The sequence below is a fragment of the Bubalus bubalis genome, chromosome 11 (genome assembly GCF_019923935.1).
Source record: "Bubalus bubalis isolate 160015118507 breed Murrah chromosome 11, NDDB_SH_1, whole genome shotgun sequence".
Taxonomy (NCBI): Eukaryota; Metazoa; Chordata; class Mammalia; order Artiodactyla; family Bovidae; genus Bubalus; species Bubalus bubalis.
Genome location: NC_059167.1, coordinates 44,437,595 through 44,465,168, shown reverse-complemented (window position 1 = coordinate 44,465,168; position 27,574 = coordinate 44,437,595). Strand labels below are relative to the sequence as shown.

Sequence of the window (27,574 nt, the reverse complement as noted above, 5' to 3'; positions counted from 1 at the left end):
CATAGTGGATTTGAATTAATCACATTCTAGACTTTGAGTATTAGCATATTATTTTGTAATTCTCTTACTATGATGACCTACTTTTTCTTTTTTAAGGCCATCTGAGTTCCTCTTCAATTTACCCAGTGTGCCTTGCACCTTATTTAGTCGTTACAACTTGTTCTGACAATAAAGTACGCTTCTGGAAATGTTGTATGGAAACCAACCTACAGTGTAAAAGTGATGAGAAGGAAACCTATCATTGGAGAAGATGGCCCTTGATGAACGATGAAGGAGAAGATAATAGCAGTACAGTGAGCATCGTGGGAAGACCAGTTGCTGTTAGCTGTTCATACACGGGTCGCCTTGCAGTGGCTTACAAACAACCGATCCACCACAATGGTTTTGTTTCAAAAGAATTTTCCATGCATGTTTGCATATTCGAATGTGAATCTACAGGAGGGTCAGAATGGGTTTTAGAACAAACAATTCATCTTGATGATTTGGTCAAAGTTGGGAGTGTACTTGATTCAAGGGTCAGTGTTGACAGTAATCTCTTTGTGTACAGCAAATCAGATGAACTTCTGAGCAAGGATAGATACCTTATTCCGAGTATCAAACATTTAGTACATTTGGACTGGGTATCAAAAGAAGATGGTTCCCACATTCTCACAGTGGGAGTCGGTGCTAATATCTTCATGTATGGGCGGCTTTCAGGAATTGTGACTGAGCAAACCAACAGTAAGGATGGAGTAGCTGTCATTACTTTACCACTAGGTGGAAGTATCAAGCAAGGAGTTAGGTCACGATGGGTTCTTCTTAGATCTATAGACTTAGTGTCCTCTGTTGATGGTACACCTTCGTTGCCTGTCTCTCTCTCTTGGGTAAGAGATGGGATCTTGGTGGTAGGAATGGACTGTGAAATGCATGTATATGCGCAGTGGAAGCACGCTGTCAGATTTGGAGACGTTCACACTTATGGTTCTGAGGCAGAAGAGACAGCAATACAAGATCATTCTGCCTTTAAATCTAGTATGTTGTCAAGAAAAAGTATTGCTGAAGGAACAGCTATTGCTGATGATGTTTTTTGTTCACCAACTGTAGTTCAAGATGGTGGCTTATTTGAAGCTGCGCATGTCCTTTCCCCTACTCTCCCACAGTATCATCCCACCCAGCTGTTGGAATTGATGGATTTAGGGAAAGTTCGCAGGGCCAAAGCTATTCTCTCGCATTTAGTAAAATGCATCGCAGGAGAAGTTGCAGTAGTTAGAGATGCTGATGCTGGAGAAGGCACTAAGCGACACCTCTCTCGAACCATCAGTGTAAGTGGCAGTACAGCAAAGGATACAGTCACCATAGGCAAAGATGGTACTCGAGATTATACTGAGATAGATTCTATTCCTCCACTACCCTTGTATGCATTGCTTGCTGCTGATCAAGATACAACCTACAGAGTTTCAGAAGAAAGTACCAAAGTGCCACAGAGCTATGAAGATCATGCAGAAAGTCAACCAGAGGACCAGTACTCAGAGCTGTTCCAAATCCAGGATATAACAACGGATGATATCGACTTAGAGCCAGAAAAGAGAGACAACAAATCAAAAGTAATAAATCTTTCTCAATATGGACCAGCTTACTTTGGCCAAGAACATGCTAGGGTACTTTCTAGTCATCTCATGCACTCAAGTCTACCAGGCCTTACCCGTTTGGAGCAGATGTTCCTTGTAGCTTTGGCTGACACGGTGGCTACCACCAGTACTGAGCTTGATGAGAACAGAGATAAGAGTTACTCAGGTAAATACTCTCACTAAAAATTTAGAAAGTTATTGTCAATAGAACTAACTGTCTGTGTTATTTATATAATGACTCACGTATTAAATTGCAATCTTTCTTTAAACCTTACAGGGAAATGTTCTCTCTAGTTGACAGTTACTATTAGGTAATATGATCAGTTGTGAAAGAAAAGACAATTGGGGTAGACTCTGACTTGTGCACATAACTTTATGTATTTGTGATATCTGTGTATATCCTCACCTGAGTTTTTATCCTGAAACTCTTATATAATTTTGGACATACAGTCTTTTTTTTTTTTTTTTAATAGATTGATTCTGTTTAAAAATAAAAATGGTTAATTTTTATTTTGCTTTTAGTGATAAAAATGGCCCATTTGTTAATTTTACTATTGAACCACCAGGTTTGTAAGGAGCTACCCCACCCCCCCCCACAACTCCCCTGGCACAACTTGTTCATCTTTACATTTCTAGGTACAAATAATTTTTTTTATAATCACCTAATTTTCTCCAAAAAGTCTTGAGAAAGAGGTTTTCATACATTTTAATGTAACGCGTGTCTTGCTTAATTCATTCTGTAACCAGAAAAATTTTGGCTACCTCCTGAAACTAGATTCCATTGTTTTTTATGCAGATAGTTGAAGGTAATGGTGTTGATTCTAAATGATGACATTAGCAAAGGATACTGAAAATGATTGATCATTCATTCATTCAGTAAATACTGTGGAGGAGTGAACAATTGCTATGTGCCAGCAGCTTCATGTACTTTATCATATTTAATTATCACAACAATCTGCTAGTAGGTAGCCATTATTATACTTTATTTTTTTAGAGGAAGACACTGAGAGATTCAGGAACATATAAGATCTCATAGACAGTAAATGGCAGAACTGAGATTCAGATGTGGATAAATCATTGCCTCCAAGCCTGTACTCTTTTAATTATTTCACAAGATTTACAAGTTTGAGGAAAAAAGTCTGTTCCTCAAAGCTACCTGGAATATCTCTCTTCATATAGACTTATGCCCTTGTAATGTGTCTTCAAAGTTTTTTGTAGATTAAAATAACTAGTGACTTTTAGAGGATTTTGCCTATGACTTATTTTATAACTCTAGTAATTAAAACTTCTTTGAATCATTATGAGGTTGTATGCAGTAGAGCAGGATTCTTCCCAGAAGAGCCTTAAGCCTTTGGAAAACTTAATATTTATTAGTATATATTAGAGATTTTACTCTGGGGTATTAAGAAAATAGCTATGTCACAATCTGTGAAAAATAGTTTAAATTTTCGGATATAAAACTGCATCCTTCAGTTCAGTTCAGTTGCTCAGTCATGTCTGACTCTGCGACCCCATGAATTGCAGCATGCCAGGCCTCCTTGTCCATCACCAACTCCCGGAGTTCACTCAAACTCACGTCCATCTAGTCGGTGATGCCATCCAGCCATCTCATCCTCGGTTGTCCCCTTTTCCTCCTGCCCCCAATCCCTCCTAGCATCAGAGTCTTTTCCAATGAGTCAGCTCTTCGCATGAGGTATCCTTAAGTAGGCAATATAAAAATTGTTCCTCCTATTATAGACTTTCATGAGGTAGATGAGGCAGGAATGAATGTCTCCATTTCACAGGTGGGAAACTGAAGCTCAGAGATTAAATAGTTACTTATCTCAGTTGATGGATTCTAAGTAAGTGAATCCCTCCTTTGTTCAGATGAGACAACCTAGAGGTATTCTGGATTCAGCTTTCTCTCACTCCCCAATCTAGTCCATTGTCATATGCTGTTAGTTCTACTGTGTGGAGACTCCAGACATTTCTCATCACCTCTCCTGTTACCACTCTGGTCCAAGTCACTGTCACATTTTGCCTAATTATTGACAAAGGCTCCTAAAACTGGTTCATTCCTGTTACCTCAGTCTGTCCCTCACATGGGAACTAGTGATTGTTCTAAAACAAAATCACCTTAAATCTCACCTCTGCTCAGTAAACACTGGTGGCTTCCCATCTCACTTTAGAAAAAAAGCCAAATCCTTCAGTGGTCTACAAGGCTCCAGGTGATCTGTCTTCACATCACTCTACTGCATTGGCTTTCCTGCTGTCCCACAAACACACCAGGCACAGTTGTCTCAACATCTTTGTACATACTGTTTGCCCTGCACAGAATACTTGTCTTCCAGATTTAGGCACCCTTCACTCCCTAACCACCTCAGATTTGTGCTGAAATGTCATCTTGGTGGAAAGTTCTTCCCTGGTTGCATAATATAAAATAGAACCCTCTTACTCCAGCACTCCCTTTTCTCCCAATCCGGCTTTATTTCTCTCTGTAGCATTAATTTTCCCCTAGACACATTACTTCTTTGTTGTTTCTCCCTGTCTCCTAAGATGTAAGCACCCTGGAAGTAGGGACCTTGCCTTATTCCTGCCCAATCTGCAGTACCTAAACTGTGCTTCCGATGTAGCAGATGCTTAATTTGTTGAATGGATACATGAATGAGTGTATGAACAAATACAGCTGATGGGAAGTAGAGCTGGAACTTTGACAGTTTAAAATGTTTTATTTTCTTCAAGAAAATATTTGATTCAATACTCTTGAGTACTTCCTAAGTGGCAGTTACTGGGCTAGGTGCTGTTAGTATTTTTCTGTTGCTTTTATCCAACAGTGGCTATAATTTTGAGTTAACTTATGCTTTCATACCTCTGCTCAACTTTTGACTAAGAGCAAATTTGTGAAATCAGAATTGGAGTTCAACCTTAACTTGGTAACACTAGCCTGAGGAGTCAAATTTCAAATATGGATAGTACTGTATTTCATTTGAGCTAACCAATCTAGAAAATATTAACCTGTTTAATTATATAATAATTTTACTTTATTATGTAATTCCTAGTTTTTAAAATAGGAAAAATTCTCATAGGGAATATTTTTTAAAATTATACCTATTACTTTATACTGGATTTCAAAATTTCTTTCCTTTTCATTTATTATGAGTAGCTCTAAGTACTGTTATTACCTGTACTGATAGGTGCTTACATTTTTCTCAAATTTTTTCTTTTGACCATTTTATTATATACATGTACTTATTGAGAAGCTATATGTATTGATAAAGATATTGAAGTATTCAGAAAGGAATACACTCAAAAATATGTATTTTTTGTAAATTATTATTTAATGTTTATTTTCTAACTTTCCATTGGTTTATGACCTGTTGCATTCCTTTTTCCTTAAATTATATTGTCTTTAAAGGAAGAGACACATTGGATGAGTGTGGTTTACGGTACTTATTGGCGATGCGCTTGCACACTTGCCTTTTGACATCGCTGCCTCCTTTATACCGAGTACAGCTACTTCATCAAGGTATTGTTTGAACCTTTGTGCAACTTTTATTTCATATTGAAGTGGTTGGTATATTCACTGTTGTGTATAAACGTTAGATAAGTCATCACATGCATACGCATCGCTAGCCTTAAGATCTTCCTGTCACAGGGTAAACTTACCCTTTTACTGTGTTATTTTTCGGCTGTACTCGGTGACTTTTGCTCATCTGGCTCAGTTTCTCAGACTTCAGTCATCAAAAGTCATAGTAATTTAGGAGTAAACTGGGTAGTCTGGTGTTATAACCTAAAGTGGTCCTGAATTTCTATGATATCTGATACCCTTGCTTTAAAAATTTTGCCCTATGCATTGTTGTTTGTGTTTACTTTAATATAAGCATTATAAGTTATTTACTCACAACTAAAGCTGATGTTTCAGGAATATCTGCCATATAGTAACCCAGTAGATTTGCATACTTCCAGCACACTGCCACATATGCTGATTTGAGATATATAGACTTATATCAGCCCCCTAACTTAGAGATTAAAAAATCAAAACTGTAGAGTTTAAAGTGACCTGGCAAGATATAGGTTGTTAGAGTTTGAATTAGAATTCCAGTGTAGTGGGCTGTGTCCCTTTTGAAACCAGCATCTTGGATACAGCCCCATAAAATATGTTTTAGTATTGTAGGACCTAGAATATCAGGCTTTATAGTTCATTATTCTTACCCATAGTACTTAACCTTTACCGTCAATAAATGCTTTTTTGAAAATATGATTCCAACAGCTGTCTAATAGTCTATCATGTTTTTAAACTATAATTCATCTATCCTTAATTTTTTTCTAAAAATACAAATTTTGCTTTTTTTCTTACTTGAATTATCATGCTACTGAATGACCTTACAACTTTACATATAAATATTCATATATATCTAATTACTTCCTTATATTAGTATTCTGGTGGTGAAACTACTGAATCAAAGGGTTTGAAAATTCTTAACACTTATAAGTATTGCTACTTTCAGAAAGACTGTGCTAACTTAAATTCCCAGAACCAATGTTAATGATGCCAAAACTCAACTCATTGCAATACTTGATATTATCATTTAGAACAATCTATGCCATTTGGAATCGGAGAAGGCAATGGCATCCCACTCCAGTACTCTTGCCTGGAAAATCCCATGGATGGAGGAGCCTGGAAGGCTGCGGTCCATGGGGTCGCTGAGGGTCGGACATGACTGAGCGACTTCACTTTGACTTTTCACTTTCAGGCATTGGAGAAGGAAATGGCAACCCACTCCAGTGTTCTTGCCTGGAAAATCCCAGGGATGGGGGAGCCTGGTAGGTTGCCGTCTATGGGGTCACACAGAGTCGGACACGACTGAAGCGACTTAGCAGTAGCAATGCCATTTGGAATAGGTTAAAAAATGGTATCTCAAATTTTAGTTTTAATATTTTAAATTTTAGTTTTAAATGATGGTCAGATGGTACTGAATCACTTAATGACAGTTATGTACGTTGCCTAAGGAGACTTAAAACACCTCAAATTCCTAAAGCTTTGTCAAATTCCATTTTCCCTTTAGTACAGTTAAAACATTGGAGATGAGAAAAGTGACTGGTATTGTCGGTGATGGTCTGATAACAGTTTTCAGGGAAAAACTTAAATAGCTAGTTGTTGTTCAGTCGCTAAGTTGTGTTTGACTCTTGTGACCCCATGAACTGCAGCACACCAGGCTTCCCCATCCTTCATTATCTCCCAGAGTTTGCTCAAACTCAGGTCCATTGAGTTGGTGATGCCATCCAACCATCTCATCCTCTGTCCCTCCCTTCTCCTCCTGCTCTTAATCTTTCCCAGCATCAGGGTCTAAGTAGCTAGTAGACAAGCTAAGAAGAACAAAGATATATTACAAAGAATAGCCTGATGTTGGTAGACAAATAAAAATAAGTGCCTGTTGGTGTGCCTGGTTTTTTTCTTCTTAATACCTTTTTTCACTTCTAATAGTTAGGTTTCCAAATAGAGTCACTGCTCTCTTAATCTTATTTTTGAACCAAATTCCTCTGACATGCCTGTTGTGTGTTTTGGTTTCCTTTTAGTTATACCAAAAATTTAATCAACGAAATTTATTTAAGGGTATAGGGTATATTTTATATTGTTATTTTATATTAAAATGTTTGTGTCAGCAAAAGTATGCATTTTGCATTGGCTTATAATAGCAATTTCTAAATAAGTGTCAATTTTTTTATAGTTATTTCATACACTGACTATTTCTTAAACCAGACAGATTTGGTGGTGGTGGTGGTTTTGTCGCTAAGTTGTGTCCAATGCTTGTGACTCCATGGACTGTAGCCTTCTAGGCTCTTCTGTCCATGGGATTCTCTAGGCAAGAATCCTGGAGTGGGTTGCCATTTCCTTCTCCAGGGAATCTTCCTGACCCAGAAATCAAACCCAGGTCTCCTGCATTGTAGGCAGATTCTTTACCAACTGAGCTGTGAGGAAAGCCCCGGACAGATTTAAATAGAGAATTAATCTGCATTTTAGGGTATGACAAAATACAAATTGATGTTTCTAAGTTTTGTTCATTTTCCTCTACATTTATAGTGACAGTTAAGGCTTTTTGCATTGATTCTGTGATATGATTTCAAACACAGTTGTATAGAAATGGTAGCAATGAGAAATGTGTTGAGAGTCCTGTGTTGTAATGTGACTATCAGACTGTCATTGGTCTAAGGCATTTCTTTGTTTCCAAAGGGATTCTTGCGGATGGCTGATTTGACTGTTTGGCTTCTCTCCTGGGATCCTCAGGGTTCTTCCCGGGAGCATTCTCACTGTCTCACATCACTCCATGGTTCACTTCTGTCATGTTTCTATTTCACCTGCTCCAAGTGGAGTAAAACCAGTCATTCAGCTGTTAACAGACTCATGGAGGGTGTCACTAAATCCATTTTGTTGCCTCTAATACAGCCTAGATCCCTGTCAGTTTTTTTTTTTTTTTTAATCAGGGCAAAAAAAGTATTTGCTGTATACCATCAGTAATTAGGCAGCTTTAAACTCTCTTTTTAAAGGAGACACCAAAGACAGAGGAACGTGCCTCCTAACAGTTCTTCCCTGGGGCTGTCATTAAGGTGAGAGTTTGCTTTCAGGTAATACATGTAGCTTCTTGGCCAGAGGGATGAATGGGGCAGTTTTCAGTGTCCAGTAGTGATGGATATGGTCTGCAAGCAGGTGGCACTGTGAAATGGGACCTACATGTTCATGGAGCACATAGGCTTGACCAGACCTTTTATTCTTGATTGGTTTGGTATGTGTGAAAACGTATGAATGGCTCAATATTCAAATATCTTTCTTTCTAGTGATTAGCTTTTAATGTTTCCATTCTTCCAGCAAATATATTTCAGAAAAAGAATTTGGTTTTGTGTTTCCTGTCAGTGATCTTGTATTTAGATGCTTACACTATAAAAGTTTGAATGAAGAAATCCTTTCATACTTTTTTTTCTGCTTGAAAATTCTCTCTAGGAGGAATTACATGAGTATGTAGAAAATTACTTTTGTTTGTTTTGATAGAGTTCTGATGCTTATTATTTTGTCTTTTTAATTTAGGTGTATCTACTTGCCATTTTGCCTGGGCTTTTCATTCTGAGGCTGAGGAGGAGCTGATTAATATGATTCCAGCAATTCAGAGAGGGGACCCTCAGTGGTCTGAATTGAGAGCTATGGGAATAGGTTGGTGGGTCAGGAATATCAACACTCTTCGAAGATGCATTGAAAAGGTAAGTGTATGTCATTGCATTTTGGAGTTAAGTATTTTCTTAGAGCATAAAAGATATTATCTTCAGAAAACCTGTGGTGAGGGATTCATCTGTACATCTTGAGATCTTGAGAATTTCTTAAATAAAAATTTTTGGACATTTCTGAATCTTGACCTTTATAAACTCTCCATTCAGTATATCAGTTGTCTTTTACCATATATACTAAGTATATAATACTTATGCCATATATACTAAGTATATAATACTTACGGAATATAGTATATTCTGCAATCAGTTGAGATGTGTCCCGGTTTAGGAAAATACAAACTGTATGTCAGTTATATACATTAGATAGAAAAAACATTGTTTTTATAAAACAGATTCTCTGCATGGCTAGGTCAATACATAACAAACTTCCTTTGTACATTTAAAATACCATTCAAAAAGTTTTGATTTGTGGCACTTGAGGAAGATATCTATGGCAGCAAATGAAACATGCTATAAATTTCAAGATGGGTGTTTGAAATCAGTTTTCTAGTAGAAAAAAATGTTAAAAATTTTTTAGTAGAAGCTGACAGTTATTTCAGTGTTGGCAGAACCTAACCATGACTGAGCACTTTTTGTGTACCAGGCTTGGTTCTAGTTGCTTTTCATAAAATATTTCATGTTATCTTCTCATTGGCTGCATGTTCCTATCTTGATTTTACACCTCATAGAACTATGACTCAGAGAGTTTGGGTAACCAGTCCACTGAAGTTCTCAGAAGTACAATTCATGATACATTTGTGGAGTATGAATTCATTTCTTTCAAGAGGAATTTACTCCTCTAAAGTAGTAGTTCTCAAATTTTAGTGTCTGAAGAATCACCTGGCAAACTTATTGGAAACACACATCCCTCACTTCCACTCTCAGAAATTTTTTTTGTTTTTTTGTTTGGCCGCACTGTATGGTTTGGGGTAGTTAATTCCCAGACCAGGAATTGAACCTGTGTCCTCGGCAGTGAAAGTGGCAAATCCTAACCACTGGACAACCAGAGAAGTCCCCATTAAATTTTTTCCATATCCCGAAGTAAAGGAAAAAGAGGAGATCATATTTTCTCTGAAATGTTCAGATGTTGCCTACAAAGTCTCTTTAGTTTTTTATCAACAATGTGTCTTGTCATTATAAATTGAATATTTTTTATAATACATATAATTAATTTCCACAAGTCATTTATCTCTTAAAATTCAGTCAAAAGGATATGTAAGATTTTTTTCTCTTGAAATGTATGTTATAAATCATTAACTGAAGATGAATAAAAATTCTTGTAAAAATTATTAAATATTGAAGTACTAAAATAATTGAAGGCAGAGAAAATGCTTAAAAAGGGGGAGGAGAAATAAAAGCATTGAGAGTAAAGCATTTTTGTGATGTGACTTTTAGGTATCTTCCCCTGTCTCTCCCATGCCTTGGTAGTGTTCTACTCTGCCATCAGGCAATGTTAGCTGAAAAAACATATCATTTCGCTTCTCAACTTAGTTTTATGCAGATGTTAGCTTGGTATGTTTGAGAAGTATATGGTCTGCATGGTACTGTGTTCAAAACAGTATGATATGTACAATAATGTTACTGGGTTAATAATTTTTAAATTTACATTGAGTTCATTGGTTCTGTATAATTTAGCAAGTTTGGCCATATGGCTCAAAGGGGGGTTGTCTGTTGTGGTACATGGGGAATTAGGTATTCATTAAGACTTTTTTCTCATGAAATTTCTAAGAACTAAAATTTGAAGGCCGTTCAAAATAACAGAGCTTCGACCATCTACATTTTAATTACATGCCAGAAAGCATGTGTCAGTCCTTCAGAACTGTCAAATTTGATTGAAAAATACCAAGTTATGTTTGTTTAAAAAAAGAAAAGAACATTTATTTTTGCCTGTAGTTTTTTAAATGTGTGTGTGAGTATAATTGATTTTTGTTCATAGATGTATATCAGTATTGTAAAATCACATATATTTATATACCATAGAAGTCAACATTTTAACTTTAACAAAACATTAAGGAATTTAATATGCTTAAGTTTTAAGAAAAGGTCTCACCAGGAATTCTCTGGTGGTCCAGTGGTTAGAACTCTGTGCTTCTACTTCTGGAGGCCCAGGTTCAATCCCTGGACACAAAACTAAGATCTGGCAAGCTGAGCAACACGGCCAAAAAGCATAAATCATGTCTATCAAATATTCTGCCTTCTTTATTGTTTCCTGTGTTGGTTTTGTCACCATCTGGTTTCTAATACCTTTTGCACCCCTTGTTTACTGTGCGACCTCAAGTATTTCAGTTAACCTCTCTGTGTCTCAGTTGTTTTGTGTAAAATGGGGATAGTAATAGTACTTCTTGGATCATGGTGATTCAGTAAGACAAATGAAAGGTTGCCTGGTACATGGTAAGTAGTCAGTAAATACTAGCTGCTGTTACTGTTTTTATTGTAATTACAGGTATGCCAAGGGTTGTCTCTAGGAGCATGTGTTATGAGCTACTGGAGATTGTGGAAGAGAGTCAGTTCTTCCCATCGTCATAGTTTCTGTCAACCATGGAAGTAGTAGGGAAACATTAATTGTTGTAATTCTTTTATCAAATAGTTAATTCATTTTTTTATTGACCATTTAGGTTGCCAAAGCTGCTTTTCAGCGTAACAGTGATGCCTTGGATGCTGCATTATTCTACCTTTCAATGAAGAAGAAAGCAGTTGTGTGGGGTCTGTTTAGGTAAATTGCTTCAACACTTAATATGATTTAATGGAATGAAGATTGTGCTGTGAATTGAAGTTGTAACACTTTTGAAAGTACTTGGATAAATCCTTATTTGTTTAGTTTCCTTATTTGTGCCTTGGTTTCTTTATTTAAGAAAAATAAGCATCGTATTATTTGAGCTTAACTAAAGAGTGGGATATTGTTAAAAATAAGTTGATGAAAACAGTTGGGAAAGTAGAGTGCTCTTGCTTCCTACTTATGTGTACGTATTTTGAGTTTTCTCCTTATTAGAAGAAATGAAGCAAAGCTTGATAACAAATACATCTCACTAAAGTTGTTATTCTTCTTTTAGCTGGCTGTTTGAGATTTTAATTGTCTATTTTCATATATTCTGTACAGGATTAAATATTTGAAATTTGGTTTAACCACTTATGTTTGTGCTCTGGTACCCAGGTCACAGCATGATGAAAAAATGACAACATTTTTCAGCCACAACTTTAATGAAGATAGATGGCGTAAAGCTGCTTTGAAAAATGCTTTCTCTTTGCTTGGAAAACAACGCTTTGAACAATCTGCTGCTTTTTTCTTGCTAGCTGGTTCCTTGAAAGATGCCATTGAGGTATATCTGAGAAAATGTGCTATGAAATACCTGTAAGAGCTTGAAAACCTTGGAAGGTCATAGAGTAGATTGTAATGTTTGGTCATGTGTTTATAAGGATAGAGGGTAGAGAATAAACACAGAGGTAACTAACTTAAATAGTGGCACTGTGACAATGCAGTTATAAACAGATGCAAGTGAGAAGCATAAATGGGACATTTTATATAGAGAATACTGCATTTCAAGGTAAGTATATGCATTTCAATTATAAATATATAGAAGAAGTGGTTTATGAATATCTTCTTCCTGGCCATCTTGTGATTCTAAACTATTGAAAGTGTGCACAGGTCAGAGTCCCCTTACTTGGTATAGACAGGCAGATATTTTAAGTTCTTTTTCTTCTAAATGAAATTCATAGCTAAAGAACTGAGATCACAGTTTATACTGTTTTGTAATGTAGTCATCTTAGATACTGGAAGGTGAGTGGGAAGAGATAAAACTTTGCATTTTTGGATATAGAATTTTGATAGCTGATTAAGAGAGTAATTACAGATATTTCTATTTATGAGATAGTCTTCTTAGGATATCAGTTATAATGAATAATCCAAACAGGTGAAGGAAAAATGTAATTGGAAATAATACACCATGGAAAATATCCAGCAAAGTGAAAGTACTCTGTATAGAATTAGTCCTGTTTTCAAAATTATCTTAAGGTGTGTAACTTTTTAAAATAACAAATATTTATAATTTTCAAATGGGAAGTTTAGCCTAGAAAATACTCAGGCAAGAAGAGAAATATTGATTGAGATGCTCATATTGCCTGAAGGACCTCAAATTTTCAGATGAGTGGTTACTTTAGAATACAAACTCAAGAGAGAGTAAGAATAGTGTATGTAGCTTTATTTCTTAAGCTACTTGTTATGTAAATAGAAGATTCTTTTAAAATAGTAATAATTGTGTTTTTATATGGGAATATATTTGGAAATTAAGAGGAACTGATTATATCACAGGTGTTATTTAATTTAAAAATGAACCTTGTTTAAATTAATCCAAGTCTAAGATGGTACTGATATACCTTCTTTTATGCTTATTTTATAAATGAACTTTCTAGATTGGAAGCTACTAAGTTCTCAGTTCAGTAGCTCAGTCGTGTCCGACTCTTTGCGACCCCATGAATAGCAGCATGCCAGGCCTCCCTGTCCATCACCAACTCCCAGAGTTTACTCAAACTCAAACCCGTTGGGTCGGTGATGCCATCCAGCCATCTCATCCTCTGTAGTCCCCTTCTCCTCCTGCCCTCAATCCCTCCCAGCATCAGAGTCTTTTCCAATGAGTCAACTTTTTGCATGAGGTGGCCAAAGTTTTGGAGTTTCAGCCTCAGCATCAGTCCTTCCAATGAACACCCAGGACTGATCTCCTTTAGGATGGACTGGTTGGATCTCCTTGCAGTCCAAGGGACTCTCAAGAGTCTTCTCCAACACCACAGTTCAAAAGCATTAATTCTTCAGTGCTCAGCTTTCTTCACAGTGCAACTCTCACATCCATACATGACCACTGGAAAAACCATAGCCTTGACTAGATGGACCTTTGTTGGCAAAGTAATGTCTCTGCTTTTCAATATGCTATCTAGGTTGCTCATAACTTTCCTTCCAAGAAGTAAGCGTCTTTTAATTTCATGGCTGCAGTCACCATCTGCAGTGATTTTGGAGCCCCAAAAAATAAAGTCTGACACTGTTTCTGCTGTTTCGCCATCTATTTCCCCATCTATTTCCCATGAAGTGATGGGACCAGATGCTATGTTCTTAGTTTTCTGAATGTTGAGCTTTAAGCCAACTTTTTCACTCTCCTCTTTCATTTTCATCAAGAGGCTTTTTAGTTCCTCTTCACTTTCTGCTATATGGGTGGTATCATTTGCATATCTGAGGTTATTGATATTTCTCCCGGCAAACTAAGTTCTAGTTTTTTAAATTTCTTGCTATTTCTTAATCACTCTCTCAACCTCTGGACCTCTTTCCTCTACTCTGATAATATAAATAGTGGATAATTTCAGGAGTTCAGTGGGATATTTCATATCTCTAAATAATTATCATTAAATAAATATTTATTAATATTTAAATTTATAGGTATGTCTTGAAAAAATGGAAGATATCCAGCTAGCCATGGTAATTGCCCGTTTATATGAATCTGATTTTGAGACTTCTTCCACTTATCTGTCCATCCTAAATCAGAAGATTTTGGGTTGCCAAAAGGATGGCTCAGGATTCGATTGTGAAAGATTACATCCTGATCCTTTCCTCCGTAGTCTTGCTTACTGGGTAATGAAAGATTACACCAGAGCATTGGACACGTTATTAGAACAGACACCAAAGGAGGATGATGAACATCAAGGTAGGACATTTTATGTGTTTCTCTTTCTTTTTTTTTAAAAGGCCGTTTCTGAATAGATAACATATACTTAGATAATACACACACACACATACACACACCCCCCGCCCCACCCCCCCGCCCCTGCCCTCTTCGTTGCCAGATTTACTTTTCAGCTTTGAGAAATCAGTGTCAAAATTTTTTATGTGGCTAGAAGTTCAGTCACTTACTACCTGTAATTGAATCTGGCATTTTGTTATCATAATTTTAGTAGTACTAAGAAGATTTCACACATGTTTTTACTCTCATAGCTATATATCAAGGTATATAAGATTACCATACTATTCTAATTTCATATATATTAAAGTGAAGCATACAGAATGTTCCCACATTACATAGCTCTTTCCATGTATAATAGCCAGTTTTCTAAAAAAGTGTATATTTTGGTTGTTACACATAGTTGGTATGATGTATGGGCCTACAAAAACTTTATTCTTGTGTGATGAACTTTCTTTTAGTTATCCCAAATAATTTATTTTCCTAGAAGCATTTGGAAGGTATCTATTAGCATTGTTTGCAGTAATCATAAAATGGAACATTTTAAGTATTCATCAATAGAATAGTTAAATTAATTATAATGTATCCATACTGTAGAAACAGTATGCTATTAAAAGTGAGGTAAGTGAGGTGGAGTGATGTGTTAATGTATGTTGTATTCAGTGAAAAAAGTAAGGTATAGAACAATATGGTCCTGTATTGGTGTTTTTCTTTCTAACTTACTTCACTCTGTATAATAGGCTCCAGTTTCATCCACCTCATTAGAACTGATTCAAATGTATTCTTTTTAATGGCTGAGTAATATTCCATGGAATTTAGAAAGGTGGTTATGATGACCCCATATGCGAGACAGCAAAAGAGACACAGATGTATAGAACAGTCTGCTGGACTCTGGGAGAAGGCAAGGGTGGGATGATTTGAGAGAATAGTATCGAAACATGTATACTATCATATGTGAAACAGATTGTCAGTCCAGGTTCGATGCATGAGACAGGGTGCTCAGGGCTGGTGCATTGGGACAACCCTGAGAGATGGGATGGGGAGGGAGGTGGGAGTGGGGTTCAGGATGGGGAACACATGTACACCCATGGCTGATTCATTTCAATGTATGGCAAAACCCACTACAATACTGTAAAGTGATTAGCCTCCAATTACAATAAATAAATAGAAGAGACATCATTTTTCTTCCGTATCTTGTGTTGTTGAGACTTGTACTTTAGTGTTAATTTCAACAAATGTATTAAATTTCTCATTTCGAACAAAAAAGGAAAAAACCAATATGGTCCTTGTACTTATGTGCATATGTCACACATACACGTACTGTGTGCACGCGCACACTGTGTCTGGTTTCCCGCTCCCTCTCCCTTTTTTGTTTTCTGGAACAAATCATAAACTAAATTGGCACTGGTTACCTTTTAGGAATAGGAGTGGAGAGATGCAAGCTTTTACTTTTCATTTTGTACTTTCCTTAGTTATAATTTTATGTGTTATTTTTAAATACTTAAAGAGCTTAAATGAATAAAGAGATTCAGGCTCATTTTTTATTTTCTTCTTTACAAAAAAGAAGTGTAATAATTTAATACAGTAGTCCCCTCTTATCCACAGGGATTATGTTCTAGGACCCCTAGTGGATTTCTGAAATGGTGTATAGTACCACATCCTATATAAACTATGTTTTTTCATATATATATGAGATAGTTTAATTTATAAACTAGGCACAGTAAGGGATTAACAGCAGTGACTAATGATAAAAGAGAACAGTTATAACAACAATATACTGTAATGAAAGATGGGAATGTGGGTTTTCTCACTCAGAATCTTATTATACAATTTTAATGCCTTTTCCATCTTAACCAAGCACTTATCATGCACTGTGCCCATAACTTCTGCAGTTTGAGGTGTGACAGAAAAACTAACATGAATTTCTTTTTCATTCTTCACAATTTTGTGGATAGAAGATTTTTTCTGACCATAGATAATAGTACCCTTGGCTTATGAATTTTTTGCTTTCCTTGTTAAATAGAGAACTTCCAAATTTTCATATAAAGGAAGCACTTGCAGCTTCTCTTTGGCATAGATGAACTGCCAGCATCACTACTGTTGCATATGGGGCTCTTTGTTATTAAATAAAATGAGGGGGACTTGAACACAAGCACTTTGGTGCCCTGATAGTGAATCTGATAATCGCAGTGGCTACTAAGTGACTAGTGGGTGGAACACTCTGGACAAAGGATGATGATCCCTGTCCTGGGGAGGATGGAGCAGGATGGTGCGAGATTTCATCTTACTTCTCAGAACAACTCACAATTGAAAACTTATGAATTGTGTGCTTCTGGAATTTTCCATTTAATATTTTTAAACCTCAGTTGACCTCTGGTAACTGAAACCGTGGGAAGCAACACTGCAGGCAAGGGAGGGACGACTGTAAATATTAAAAAAAAAATTTAAAGCAAAGGAAATAAAACCTTTAGAAGAAAAATATCTGAGCTACCCAAGTAATTTTAATAAAAGGTACACATTTTTACAGAAGGAAGATTCTATTTATTTCTTAATATTTTCCAGGTTAACTTTTAAGAGGTTGTTATTGGGGAAATTTTAATGTATACATAAAGAGTTATACCCATTTAACACAATCAGCTGTATTAATACTGCACTGTAATAGATTTATAATATTTTTCACACAAATAATACATAAACAAACACAAAAAATAATAAAACATTTTTAATTATATGGTATCTTGAAAAGTACACCAAACATGTGAACTAACTTATATTAGACATGTAAATGCCTGTTCACATCTTTGAAAGTTTGCAGTTTGAAGGTTTGTATTTAGGGAACTTACTGTATAGATATATTTTGAAGCAAACCCAACAGATCATTTCGTCTGTAAATATTGAAACATGCATCTCTAAAAAATAAAGACTCTAAAAAACATAGCACATATCAGTTATAACACATAACACAGTTTTGTGAGTAATCAAATCCTCATTGTTCAGATTTCCCTGGTTGTCTTATAAAATCTTATACAGTTGATTTGTTTGACCCAAGATCCAGATGAGACCTGTATCCTGTGATTGGTTGAGGTGCCTCTTATGTCAGTTTTCCTCCATATTTAGTTACTGCAGCATGCCTCACCCCCCAATTTATTTGTTAAAGAAGTCAGATTGTCTGTCCTGTAGTTTCCTGAGTTTTAGATTTTGCTGGTTGTATTCTTGTTGTTTCATTTAATGTTTTTTTCCCCCTCTGTTTCTCTGTATTTCCTATAAATTGATAAGTAAGATTTTAGAGGATTTTAGTAGTTTTTTTTGGCAGAAGTATTTAATAGATGGGTAGAGCACTTCCACCAGGGAACTCATTTGGAAGTGTTAGTTGCTCAGCTGTGTTCGACTCTTTGTGACCCCATGGGCTATAGCACGCCAGGCTCCTCTGGCATGCTTCCATGGCGTGCTCCATGGAATTCTCCAGGCAAGAATACTGGAGTGGGTTGCCATTCCATTCTCCAGGGGATCCTTCCATCCAAATGATTGAACCCGGGTCTCCTGCATTGCAGGCAGATTCTTTACCATCTGAGCCACCAGGGAAACCCTCAGGGAACTCATAGTGTCAGCTTATTTTGCTTTTTGTGGAATTAACAGCTATCAGTGACTGCCATCTACATTAGTTTTTGTAAAATGACAATATTCTAAATTTGTCATTTTATCCTTTTTGAGCTGGAATGCTTCTCTAGAGTACAGTCTCCCTTGGCAATGACTTGATTACTCAATTCCAGTCGTATACATAGTAAAAGGAATATAAATGTTGGATTCTTATTTACTAGTTTTCAAAGTAATAGCTTGGTTCTCTAGCATCCTAGAAAGGTGACCAATTAACTTTCATTTTTTAAGGTTATTTTGAATTCACAGATTAAGATAGAGTTGTGTTTTAATCCATTGCAGGTTATTATTATGGATGCTCAGATTATCAGAGCCTCTTTAAGTCCTTGCATTTGACATTTTTCTTTGATAGTTTCTTTGCTTTCTGGTATGGTAAGATGTTTCAGGCTCATATTATACATCTCCTGCCCAAGACCTGGAAATGACCAATCCTCCAAAGAATCCTGGTTCCTTTTAGTTAGGAGTGATATTTAGACACCACAGCCTGAACACAGGGATCCCCATTGCTGCGGGTGTGGCCATTGTTCCTAGGTTGTTTCAATGAATGAAGCTAGGAAAAATTTTCCACCCTGAGGTACATGTGTTCACACTGACATTTCTAATTTCAGATATAGAGTTCAGATATTTCAAAAATGTATATCATGAAAAACTTGGATTCTTATGACATTAACATAATTATTTGCTGTTTTATATAATATATATATATATATAAAATAGTTTCAGAGTAATGATGCAGATATTTTTGTAACAGCATGGTTACTGAGAACAGCTTAAGCATTTTTTTTTTCAGTTTTTTGTTTTGATGGTATATATGACTCAGGATGGTCAGTCATATTACTTATTTTTAAGTCACTTTTTAGTTCCTGTCTTGTGATTATGGTACCAGCTTGATGCAAACAATCATTTGTGTAATTTTGCTTTTATTGTAAATTTTTAAAAAGTAAATTTTCTTTTAGAATTATATAAAACGTTAAGTGGTTTTGAAATAAAATGAAGGTATTTTTAGAAGAATCTATCATCTTTCCTCATCTTTCTACCCTGTTTTACCCTCCCTTTTTAGGGGACCAGTTGAAAAAAAATTGTGTATTCTTTTTCTATTAAAAAATGTGTGTTTGTGTGTATAGATGTGTTTTTAATTTTTCTAATTTTTTAAATAACAGATGGCTTACTATATATACTCTTATGAATCTTCTTTCACTTAATATATTCTGGATATCACAGGGAAATTTTAATTTCAGCTATATTGTGTGGATGTACCATAGTTCAACTAATCCTGGGTTAATAATTAAGTTTCCTTTATTTTGAGGAAATGCTGACACACTTTATTCTTTTGTAACATAATTACAAATTAACATCATACCTTGCAATTGTCTCTGTTTGATTTCTATAGTTATCATCAAGTCTTGTAACCCAGTGGTGTTTAGTTTCTACAACTACCTTCGAACTCATCCTTTGCTTATTCGAAGAAACCTTGTCTCCCCTGAAGGAACTTTGGCAACTGTAGGTCTCAAAACTGAGAAGAACTTTGTTGATAAAATTAACCTCATAGAAAGAAAATTATTCTTTACTACAGCAAATGCTCATTTTAAAGTTGGATGCCCTGTTTTAGCCTTGGAGGTACTCTCCAAAATTCCAAAAGTTACCAAAGTGTCTGCCTTACCCTCAAAAAAAGATCAGCCTGATTTCATTTCTAAAAAGATGGATGATGTACCTTCAGAATCAAAAACTCTGAGCGACAGTGATAGAAGTTTTGGCACTGATTGGTCAAATGTCACTTCATCACAGATTGACTGGAGTCAGCCAGTGGTAAGGATAGAAGAGGAACCCCTTACTCTTGATTGGGGTGAAGAGCATGATAGTGCCTTAGAAGAAGAGGAAGAAGATGCTGTTGGTTTAGTAATGAAAAGTACAGATGTCGGGAAAAAAGATAGACAAGAAGATCAGAAAACTCCAGACCCTAACGTGTTATTGACCCCTCAGGAAGAGGATCATCTTGAAGGTGATACTGAAGTTGATGTGATTGCTGAACAACTAAAATTCAGGGCTTGTTTAAAGATCCTTATGACTGAACTAAGAACATTGGCTACCGGTTATGAAGTAGATGGAGGAAAACTCAGATTTCAGCTCTACAACTGGCTTGAAAAGGAAATTGCTGCCTTGCATGAAATATGTAATCATGAATCGGTTATTAAAGAATATGCCAGTAAAATGTATTCCAAAGGAGAGAGTGATCTTCTAGATCAGGAAGAGAAGGTGAACAAACCAGATATTGGCTCCTATGAGCGGCACCAGATAGAAAGGCGGAGACTCCAGGCTAAACGAGAGCATGCGGAAAGACGGAAGTCATGGCTGCACAAGAACCAAGACCTCCTTCGAGTGTTTCTTAGTTACTGTAGCCTCCACGGAGCCCAAGGTGGTGGTCTGGCCTCAGTACGAATGGAGCTCAAATTCTTGCTACAAGAATCACAGCAGGTATCAACCTTACATTTGTTCTCAATCTTGGTTATTTTAATAATTTCAGTAACTCTTTCATTTATAGTTTTAAAGCTCTTTCTACCAGTTAATTTTAACATGATCAGCTCCTCTATTCAGAGAAGCAGATATTTACACTGTGCATACATATTTTTAGACAAAAGTTTTGATAAATAGAAGTAGGCTAAAAGCTTGAGAGCACAGCTGTGTCAAACTCATCTCTATACTGTCTGCATCTCACATAGTACCTGGTATGCCAGTTTTTGTGGAATGAGCAAGTACATTAACATATTGCTTTTACTCAAATGTTTACTGCCAGTATTTTTATCATATAACTTAATTGCTTTTTTTTCTCCTTCATTTTAACCACTTTGGAAAAAATAACCTACTGTCACTCACAGGAAACTACAGTGAAGCAGCTCCAGTCGCCACTGCCGCTGCCTACCACTCTACCTCTGCTTTCAGCAAGTATTGCTTCAACAAAAACAGTCATAGCTAATCCTGTATTGTACTTAAATAATCACATCCATGATATACTCTATACTATTGTTCAGATGAAAACACCACCTCATCCCAGTATTGAAGATGTGAAGGTAATGTAAAGTTTATGATCATTTGATACTGTACACACTGAGAAGGTAAATAAGTTATACTACTCTTCCAGTTTGAACTTGGAAGAAATATCTAAAGTATTCTTATTTGCTGCCTTCTGAGTCTGATCAGTTCAAGACTGTCTGTCCAATGAATGTAAGTTGAAAGTAAGCATTCTTGAAATTCTGCCATTTGCCACACTGGATGGAATATTATGCTAAGTAAAATAAGTCAGATAGAAAGACAAATACTGTATGTTATCACTTATATGTGGAATCAAAAAAATAAAACAAATGACTATGTAACAAAATAGAAATGGACTCACAGACATAGAAAACAAACAGTGGTTAACAAAGTGGGCATATGTGTATGGGGGCACATTAGGGGTAGGGAGTTAAGAGATATAAACAACTAAGTGTAAAATACTTAGTATAAAATAATTAAGCAACAAAGATATCAGATCAGATCAGTCGCTCAGTCGTGTCCGACTCTTTGCGACCCCATGAATCGCAGCATGCCAGGCCTCCCTGATCACCAACTCCCAGAGTTCACTGAGACTCGCGTCCATCGAGTCAGTGATGCCATCCAGCCATCTCATCCTCTGTTGTCCCCTTCTCCTCTTGCCCCCAATCCCTCCCAGCATCAGAGTCTTTTCCAATGAGTCAACTCTTCGCATGAGGTGGCCAAAGTACTGGAGTTTCAGCTTTAGCATCATTCCTTCCAAAGATATCCCAGGGCTGATCTCCTTCAGAATGGACTGGTTGGATCTCCTTGCAGTCCAAGGGACTCTCAAGAGTCTTCTCCAACACCACAGTTCTAAAGCATCAATTCTTCCGCACTCAGCCTTCTTCACAGTCCAACTCTCACATCCATACATGACCACAGGAAAAACCATAGCCTTGACTAGACAGACCTTTGTTGGCAAAGTAATGTCTCTGCTTTTCAATATGCTATCTAGGTTGATAGCACAGGAAAATATAGCCATTATTTTAGAATTATCTATAAAAAGATTGAACCACTATGCTGTACACCTGAATCTAATATAATAGCTTCTTCTTACTTGTGGAAAAGTTACTGTCTTCCTTTAAGACAGGCAGATACTTTTTTGGAAAAATTAATTCATTTTCTATACAGTATTCTTAACACACATTCCTTTAGATCCCCATCTTGTTTAAATGAATCATTATGTAGAAATATTTATAACTGTTCCTTACATGCTGGGATATTATGAAAATGTAAGTTCAGGAAGTATCTTGGGGAAAACCATGATTGATTAGAAGTGGTCCCAGCGAAAGTACTCTCATTGGTATCTGCCTGAAGATTTTGTTTTGTTGGAAACTGTGCAGTAGTTCAGGGTAATGAGAATATGGACAGAATTCAGTTCAGTCCCTCAGTTGTGTCTGACTCTTTGCGACCCCATGGACGACAGCATACAAGGCCTCCCTGTCTATCACCAACTCCCAGAGTTAACTCAAACTCACCTCCGTGGAGTCAGTGATGCCATCCAACCATCTCATCCTCTGCCGTCCCCTTTGTCTCCTGCCTTCAATCTTTCCCAGCATCAGGGTCTTTTCAAATGAGTCAGCTCTTCACATCAGGTGGCCACAGTTTGGGAGTTTCAGCTTCAACATCAGTCCTTCCATTGAACACTCAGGACTGATCTCCTTTAGGATGGACTGGTTGGATCTCCTTGCTGTCCAAGGGACTCTCCAGAGTCTTATCTAACACCACAGTTCAAAAGCATCAATTCTTTGGTGCTCAGCTTTCTTTATAGTCCAACTTTCACATCCATACATGACTACTGGAAAAACCATAGCCTTGACTAGATGGACCTTTGTTGGCAAAGTAATGTCTCTGGTTTTTAATATGCTGTCTAGGTTGGTCATAACTTTCCTTCCAAGGAGTAAGCATCTTTTTATTTCATAGCTGCAATCACCATCTGCAGTGATTTTGGAGCCCCCAAAAATAAAGTCCGACACTGTTTCCACTGTTTCCCCACCTACTTGTCATGAAGTTATGGGACCGGATGCCATGATTTTAGTTTTCTGAATGTTGAGCTTTAAGCCAACTTTTTCACTCTCCTCTCTGACTTTCATCAAGAGGCTCTTGAGTTCTTCTTCATTTTCTGCCATAAGGGTAGTGTCATCTGCATATCTGAGGTTATTGATATTTCTCCCAGCAATCTTGATTTCAGCTTGTACTTCATCCAGCCCAGCATTTCTCATGATGTACTGTGCATATAAGTAAATAAGCAGGGTGACAATATACAGAATTAACTACCCCAAATTAAAACTATATCCTATGCTGAAAACGTAAAAGCAGGTAGATGCTAAGAAACCCTAGGGAGAATGGCAGGATCTGGAGAGTTGATCAAACTTCCTCTGTACTAGCCTAAGTGTATTTGTCCTGTGCTTTTTCCAGTTCCAGTGGCTGATGTCATTTCAGTTCCCCAGCATTTTTTCTTTAAAATTTTTTTGTATGAAATGCACATTCAGTCTCTGGTAGTGTGTGCTTCTGAAGAACCCTAGATTTACTGGTCATGTCATCCCATTGCTTGCATGCTGAGTCGCTTCAGGTGTGTCCAACTCTTTGCGACTCTGTGAACTGGAGCCCACCAGGCTCCTCTGTCCATGGGATTTTGCACACAAGAACACTGGAGGGGGTTGCCATGCCCTCCTCCAGAGGATCTTCCTGACCCGGGGATCGAACCCATGTCTCTTGCATCTCCTGCATTGTTAAGGCATGATCTTTACCACTAGCGCTACCTGGGGAAGGCCCTGTTGAGATTACTTAAATTATTTGATAGGTGAATATGGAAAAGTAGAAAATTCATTCAATGCTTATAATTAAGTTGGCATTTAATGTAATCTAAGTTAACATTTCTAGTTCCAGGAAATTTGGATAAGCTTTGAAAAAGTATGAAACTATTTCTAAGATCCCTTCAGATTTTAAGATTGTAGGAATCAAGTGTTGATTCAGCATGGCATTGTAGGTTTTGATATTATATTGATAATTTTTTAAACTATCAAAATTTAAAATTTTCAGACTGCATTACTCCTAAGTGGATGGATGTCTTGCTTTCTGGAAAATTAACCATTTCACACAGTGATTGATACATTTTATAAACATTTAATTCATTCTTATTGATAAGATCAGTTCTTCAGTTTCATCAAGGGGAATTTAATAAGGCAAGTTTAAATAAAAGCTCTGAAAATTATCTGCTAATTTTGGTTCTGTTTTTTTTTGAGTATTACTATTTAAGCTATTCATTAGCAGGCTAGGACAGTCCCAGCAATGTGAATGTTGACACTTTACTCAAGGCCTGCAAAACGGCAGGCTCACAGTAATGAATATTTGATAAATATGTGTATGAATCAGTTAACTTTGTTGTAAGAATGCATATTAAATTAGGTGAGTGTTATTTTAGAAGCTTTAAGGCAGAGTTAGTAGTCTCATGTAGGATCTAGTCTTATTTATGATATTGCTAGTTTCTTGGGTATTTTCTGATCTTTAACCTACTACTGTTTGTAGAAATATCAGTACAAAATGTAATTGTGGCTGTTTTGGTTTTAGGTGCACACACTTCATTCATTAGCAGCATCACTTTCTGCATCAATTTACCAAGCATTATGTGACAGTCATAGCTACAGGTAAAAAAAAAAAAAAAAAAAATCACCCAAATAGTATTTATACAGCAAAAACATTAAACTGTACCACAGTTATATTAAGGTTCTGCTTCCAAGGGACTGAAAAATCCTGGAATATGACCACCGTGTGTACTTTATGAGAATGAGAAAATAATTGTTTAGTTTAGCAATCACCTAGTAACAACAGAGACAAGTAGAAAATGACAGATGGTAAAGGAAAATTATCATCATCATCTTCTTTTTGTTTTCAAGAAAAGAAGTATCCATTATCCAAAGTAATTTATAATATGAAGTTTTCTAATTTTTTTCTCCCTTAGGAGCTATTCCTTTGGCATTAGATTAGTTCCTGTTTGTTTGCTTTTCAGTTGAAAGAGGGAAAACTTTTGAAAAATGATAAAGTACATTCCTAGGATTGAATTATTAAAATCAATTTTACTTACCTATTTCGGTATCAGTCTTTAAAAGTGATATCAACAGATGTAATGGTTTGAAATTTTGTTAAATGTCTAATTGCCTTCATCAGTGTATACTTTATATTTTAATGACAGGGGCAATATAAGTAGTAAGAAATTGAATCAGTCAGAAAGATGACCTAGACTTAAATGAATTATGTTAATAAATGAAAATTTGTACTATAAATAGGATCACATTAAATGTATATTAAACATGTATCTAGATTTTTTTTTTCTTATAAATTCAGCAGCCTCTTGTGGGAAGACTGTTATTGCATAAGGAGTTAACTCTCTCAAAACGGCCTAACTCTTGATGTTGGCCTAGTAAGGCCATGTCTAAGTGAACTCTCAAAACTTGGAAGTGTAAATAAGAAAAAGGGTTTATTTAGTTGACAGTGATCACCTTAATGATCAAAGACAATTTGTTTGATATCAGTCACTGCTTCAAATGGTGCCAGATGAGAATCCAAATACATTTTGTTTAAATATATCTTTTCTAGTTCTTAGGCTGTGATTGACTCTCTGAGAAGTCAGATTTATTTTCTTCTTTTGTATTTCCCCCACTCCATAAAGATGAGGAAAGTAAATATTTGGGCATGTTTGACTTTAGGTTTTTCTAAAATAGTTTCCTGCAGATTTTAGTTGACCTTTTAATTCAGAATTGAGCTTGCACAACTTGGCAGGACTAAGAATGCAACAACATAGTTGCTGAAACTTTCTGATATCCTGTTACCAACAGTAATCTCCTTACAGCAGACTTTTAAAATACAAATAAGTGAATATGGAAAAGATTTTTAAGTTTTAAGCGGCATTTGGGAAAGGTTTTAAAGACTAAATGTCATCTGCCCAAATAGAACATTTGGTATTTTCTTGTAAAAAACTATCAATAAATAATTGTAACTAATTTAAAAAACTTTCTGAAATAAGTTATTATTGGAACATTGAATTCAGTTTTAAGAGTTTTGTTTTTGCTACAGTTATTTAAAAAGTGTGCTTAAGGTATACTTGCTTTTTACCTCTGTGGACGATAAATAACAGAATTTTGTTTGGTTTGGCAGTCAAACAGAAGGAAACCAGTTTACAGGAATGGCTTATCAAGGGCTTCTTTTAAGTGATCGTCGAAGACTAAGGACAGAAAGCATTGAAGAACATGCAACACCAAATTCTTCTCCTGCTCAATGGCCCGGTGAGAACTCGAGTGCTGTTTTTATATTTGTTTAAATTTTCTATTTGGAAACTCCTTTTTACAAAACTACTAACTGGTTCCCTGATTGTTGTTTGTGGATTTGGTGAATCACTTTTTGTTTGTTTGTTTTTGATGATATTTTCTGCCATGGATTAGGAATTCTTAAGTATTGTAATGTTGTCTGAAGATTCAGAAAGTTAAGGCTTCAAAAACCAGCTGTGCTGACCAGCATAAAAAAAGCAAGGTTTAACATCTTTCCCAAGGGTGAGCACAATTGTGTTTCTTATCCTTAGACATCCTGAGTTAGAGTCTTAGAGAGCCAGTATCACACAGGTTTTTTCACTGATGTGTCAGAATACAGTTATTCTCAAGATGTTGGTATATTTAGGACAGGAGTGACCGTCCTGTGACACATATGTCATGGTGTCTGCCAGTCCTTTCCCTCTGGTTAGCTCTTTCTCACTCTCAGTATCAGTTATTTCAAACCTCTACTCTCATCATCCTTTCCTCATTTGCCATGTCATTTAATTTTTACTGTAGTTTTATAAATTTCTACTCTTTATCTATGTCTATGATTACATGTTAATGATCTTTGTAAAGAGGGGCAATGAAGGAAGTGACAGACTCAGAGTGTGTATTTAAAATTCTTTTATACATGTTTCTCAAAACATTGTTGTTTTGACTTTTTATTGAATTTCAAACTTGTAAAAGTTTCAAAAATGGTACAAAGAATTTTTGTATAATCTTCACCCAAATTTCCCAACGTAGACATTTTACCATACTTGCCTTATCATTCATTCCTCCTCTCTCCCTCGCTTATTGTGTGTCTGTGTGGATATATATATATACTTTTTTCTGAAATATTTGAGGATAAGTTGTAAAAATGATGCCCCTTTACACATATCAGTTTATCTTTCCTAAAAATAGGCATTCTCTTATTAAATATAACATTGTTACCAAAATTTAGGATGTGTTAGGAAATTCAGCATCTTAATATTGATACAGTACTGTT

General features: G+C 36.1%; 1 protein-coding gene across 11 annotated transcripts in view; it reads left to right on the top strand.

The window, feature by feature from the left end:
* DMXL2 (Dmx like 2) overlaps window positions 1–27,574 on the top strand; it is a 179,341-nt gene that overhangs the window by 124,236 nt on the left and 27,531 nt on the right. For all 11 annotated transcript variants that reach the window (XM_006050776.3, XM_006050775.3, XM_044925010.1 and 8 more), the window contains 10 exons: window positions 97–1,773; window positions 5,002–5,112; window positions 8,668–8,837; window positions 11,459–11,556; window positions 11,995–12,160; window positions 14,263–14,527; window positions 19,605–20,686; window positions 21,088–21,279; window positions 24,851–24,927; window positions 26,435–26,562. In XM_006050776.3, the coding sequence (XP_006050838.3) occupies window positions 97–1,773; window positions 5,002–5,112; window positions 8,668–8,837; window positions 11,459–11,556; window positions 11,995–12,160; window positions 14,263–14,527; window positions 19,605–20,686; window positions 21,088–21,279; window positions 24,851–24,927; window positions 26,435–26,562 (3,966 nt within the window). The remainder of the gene's footprint in view (window positions 1–96; window positions 1,774–5,001; window positions 5,113–8,667; window positions 8,838–11,458; window positions 11,557–11,994; window positions 12,161–14,262; window positions 14,528–19,604; window positions 20,687–21,087; window positions 21,280–24,850; window positions 24,928–26,434; window positions 26,563–27,574) is intronic.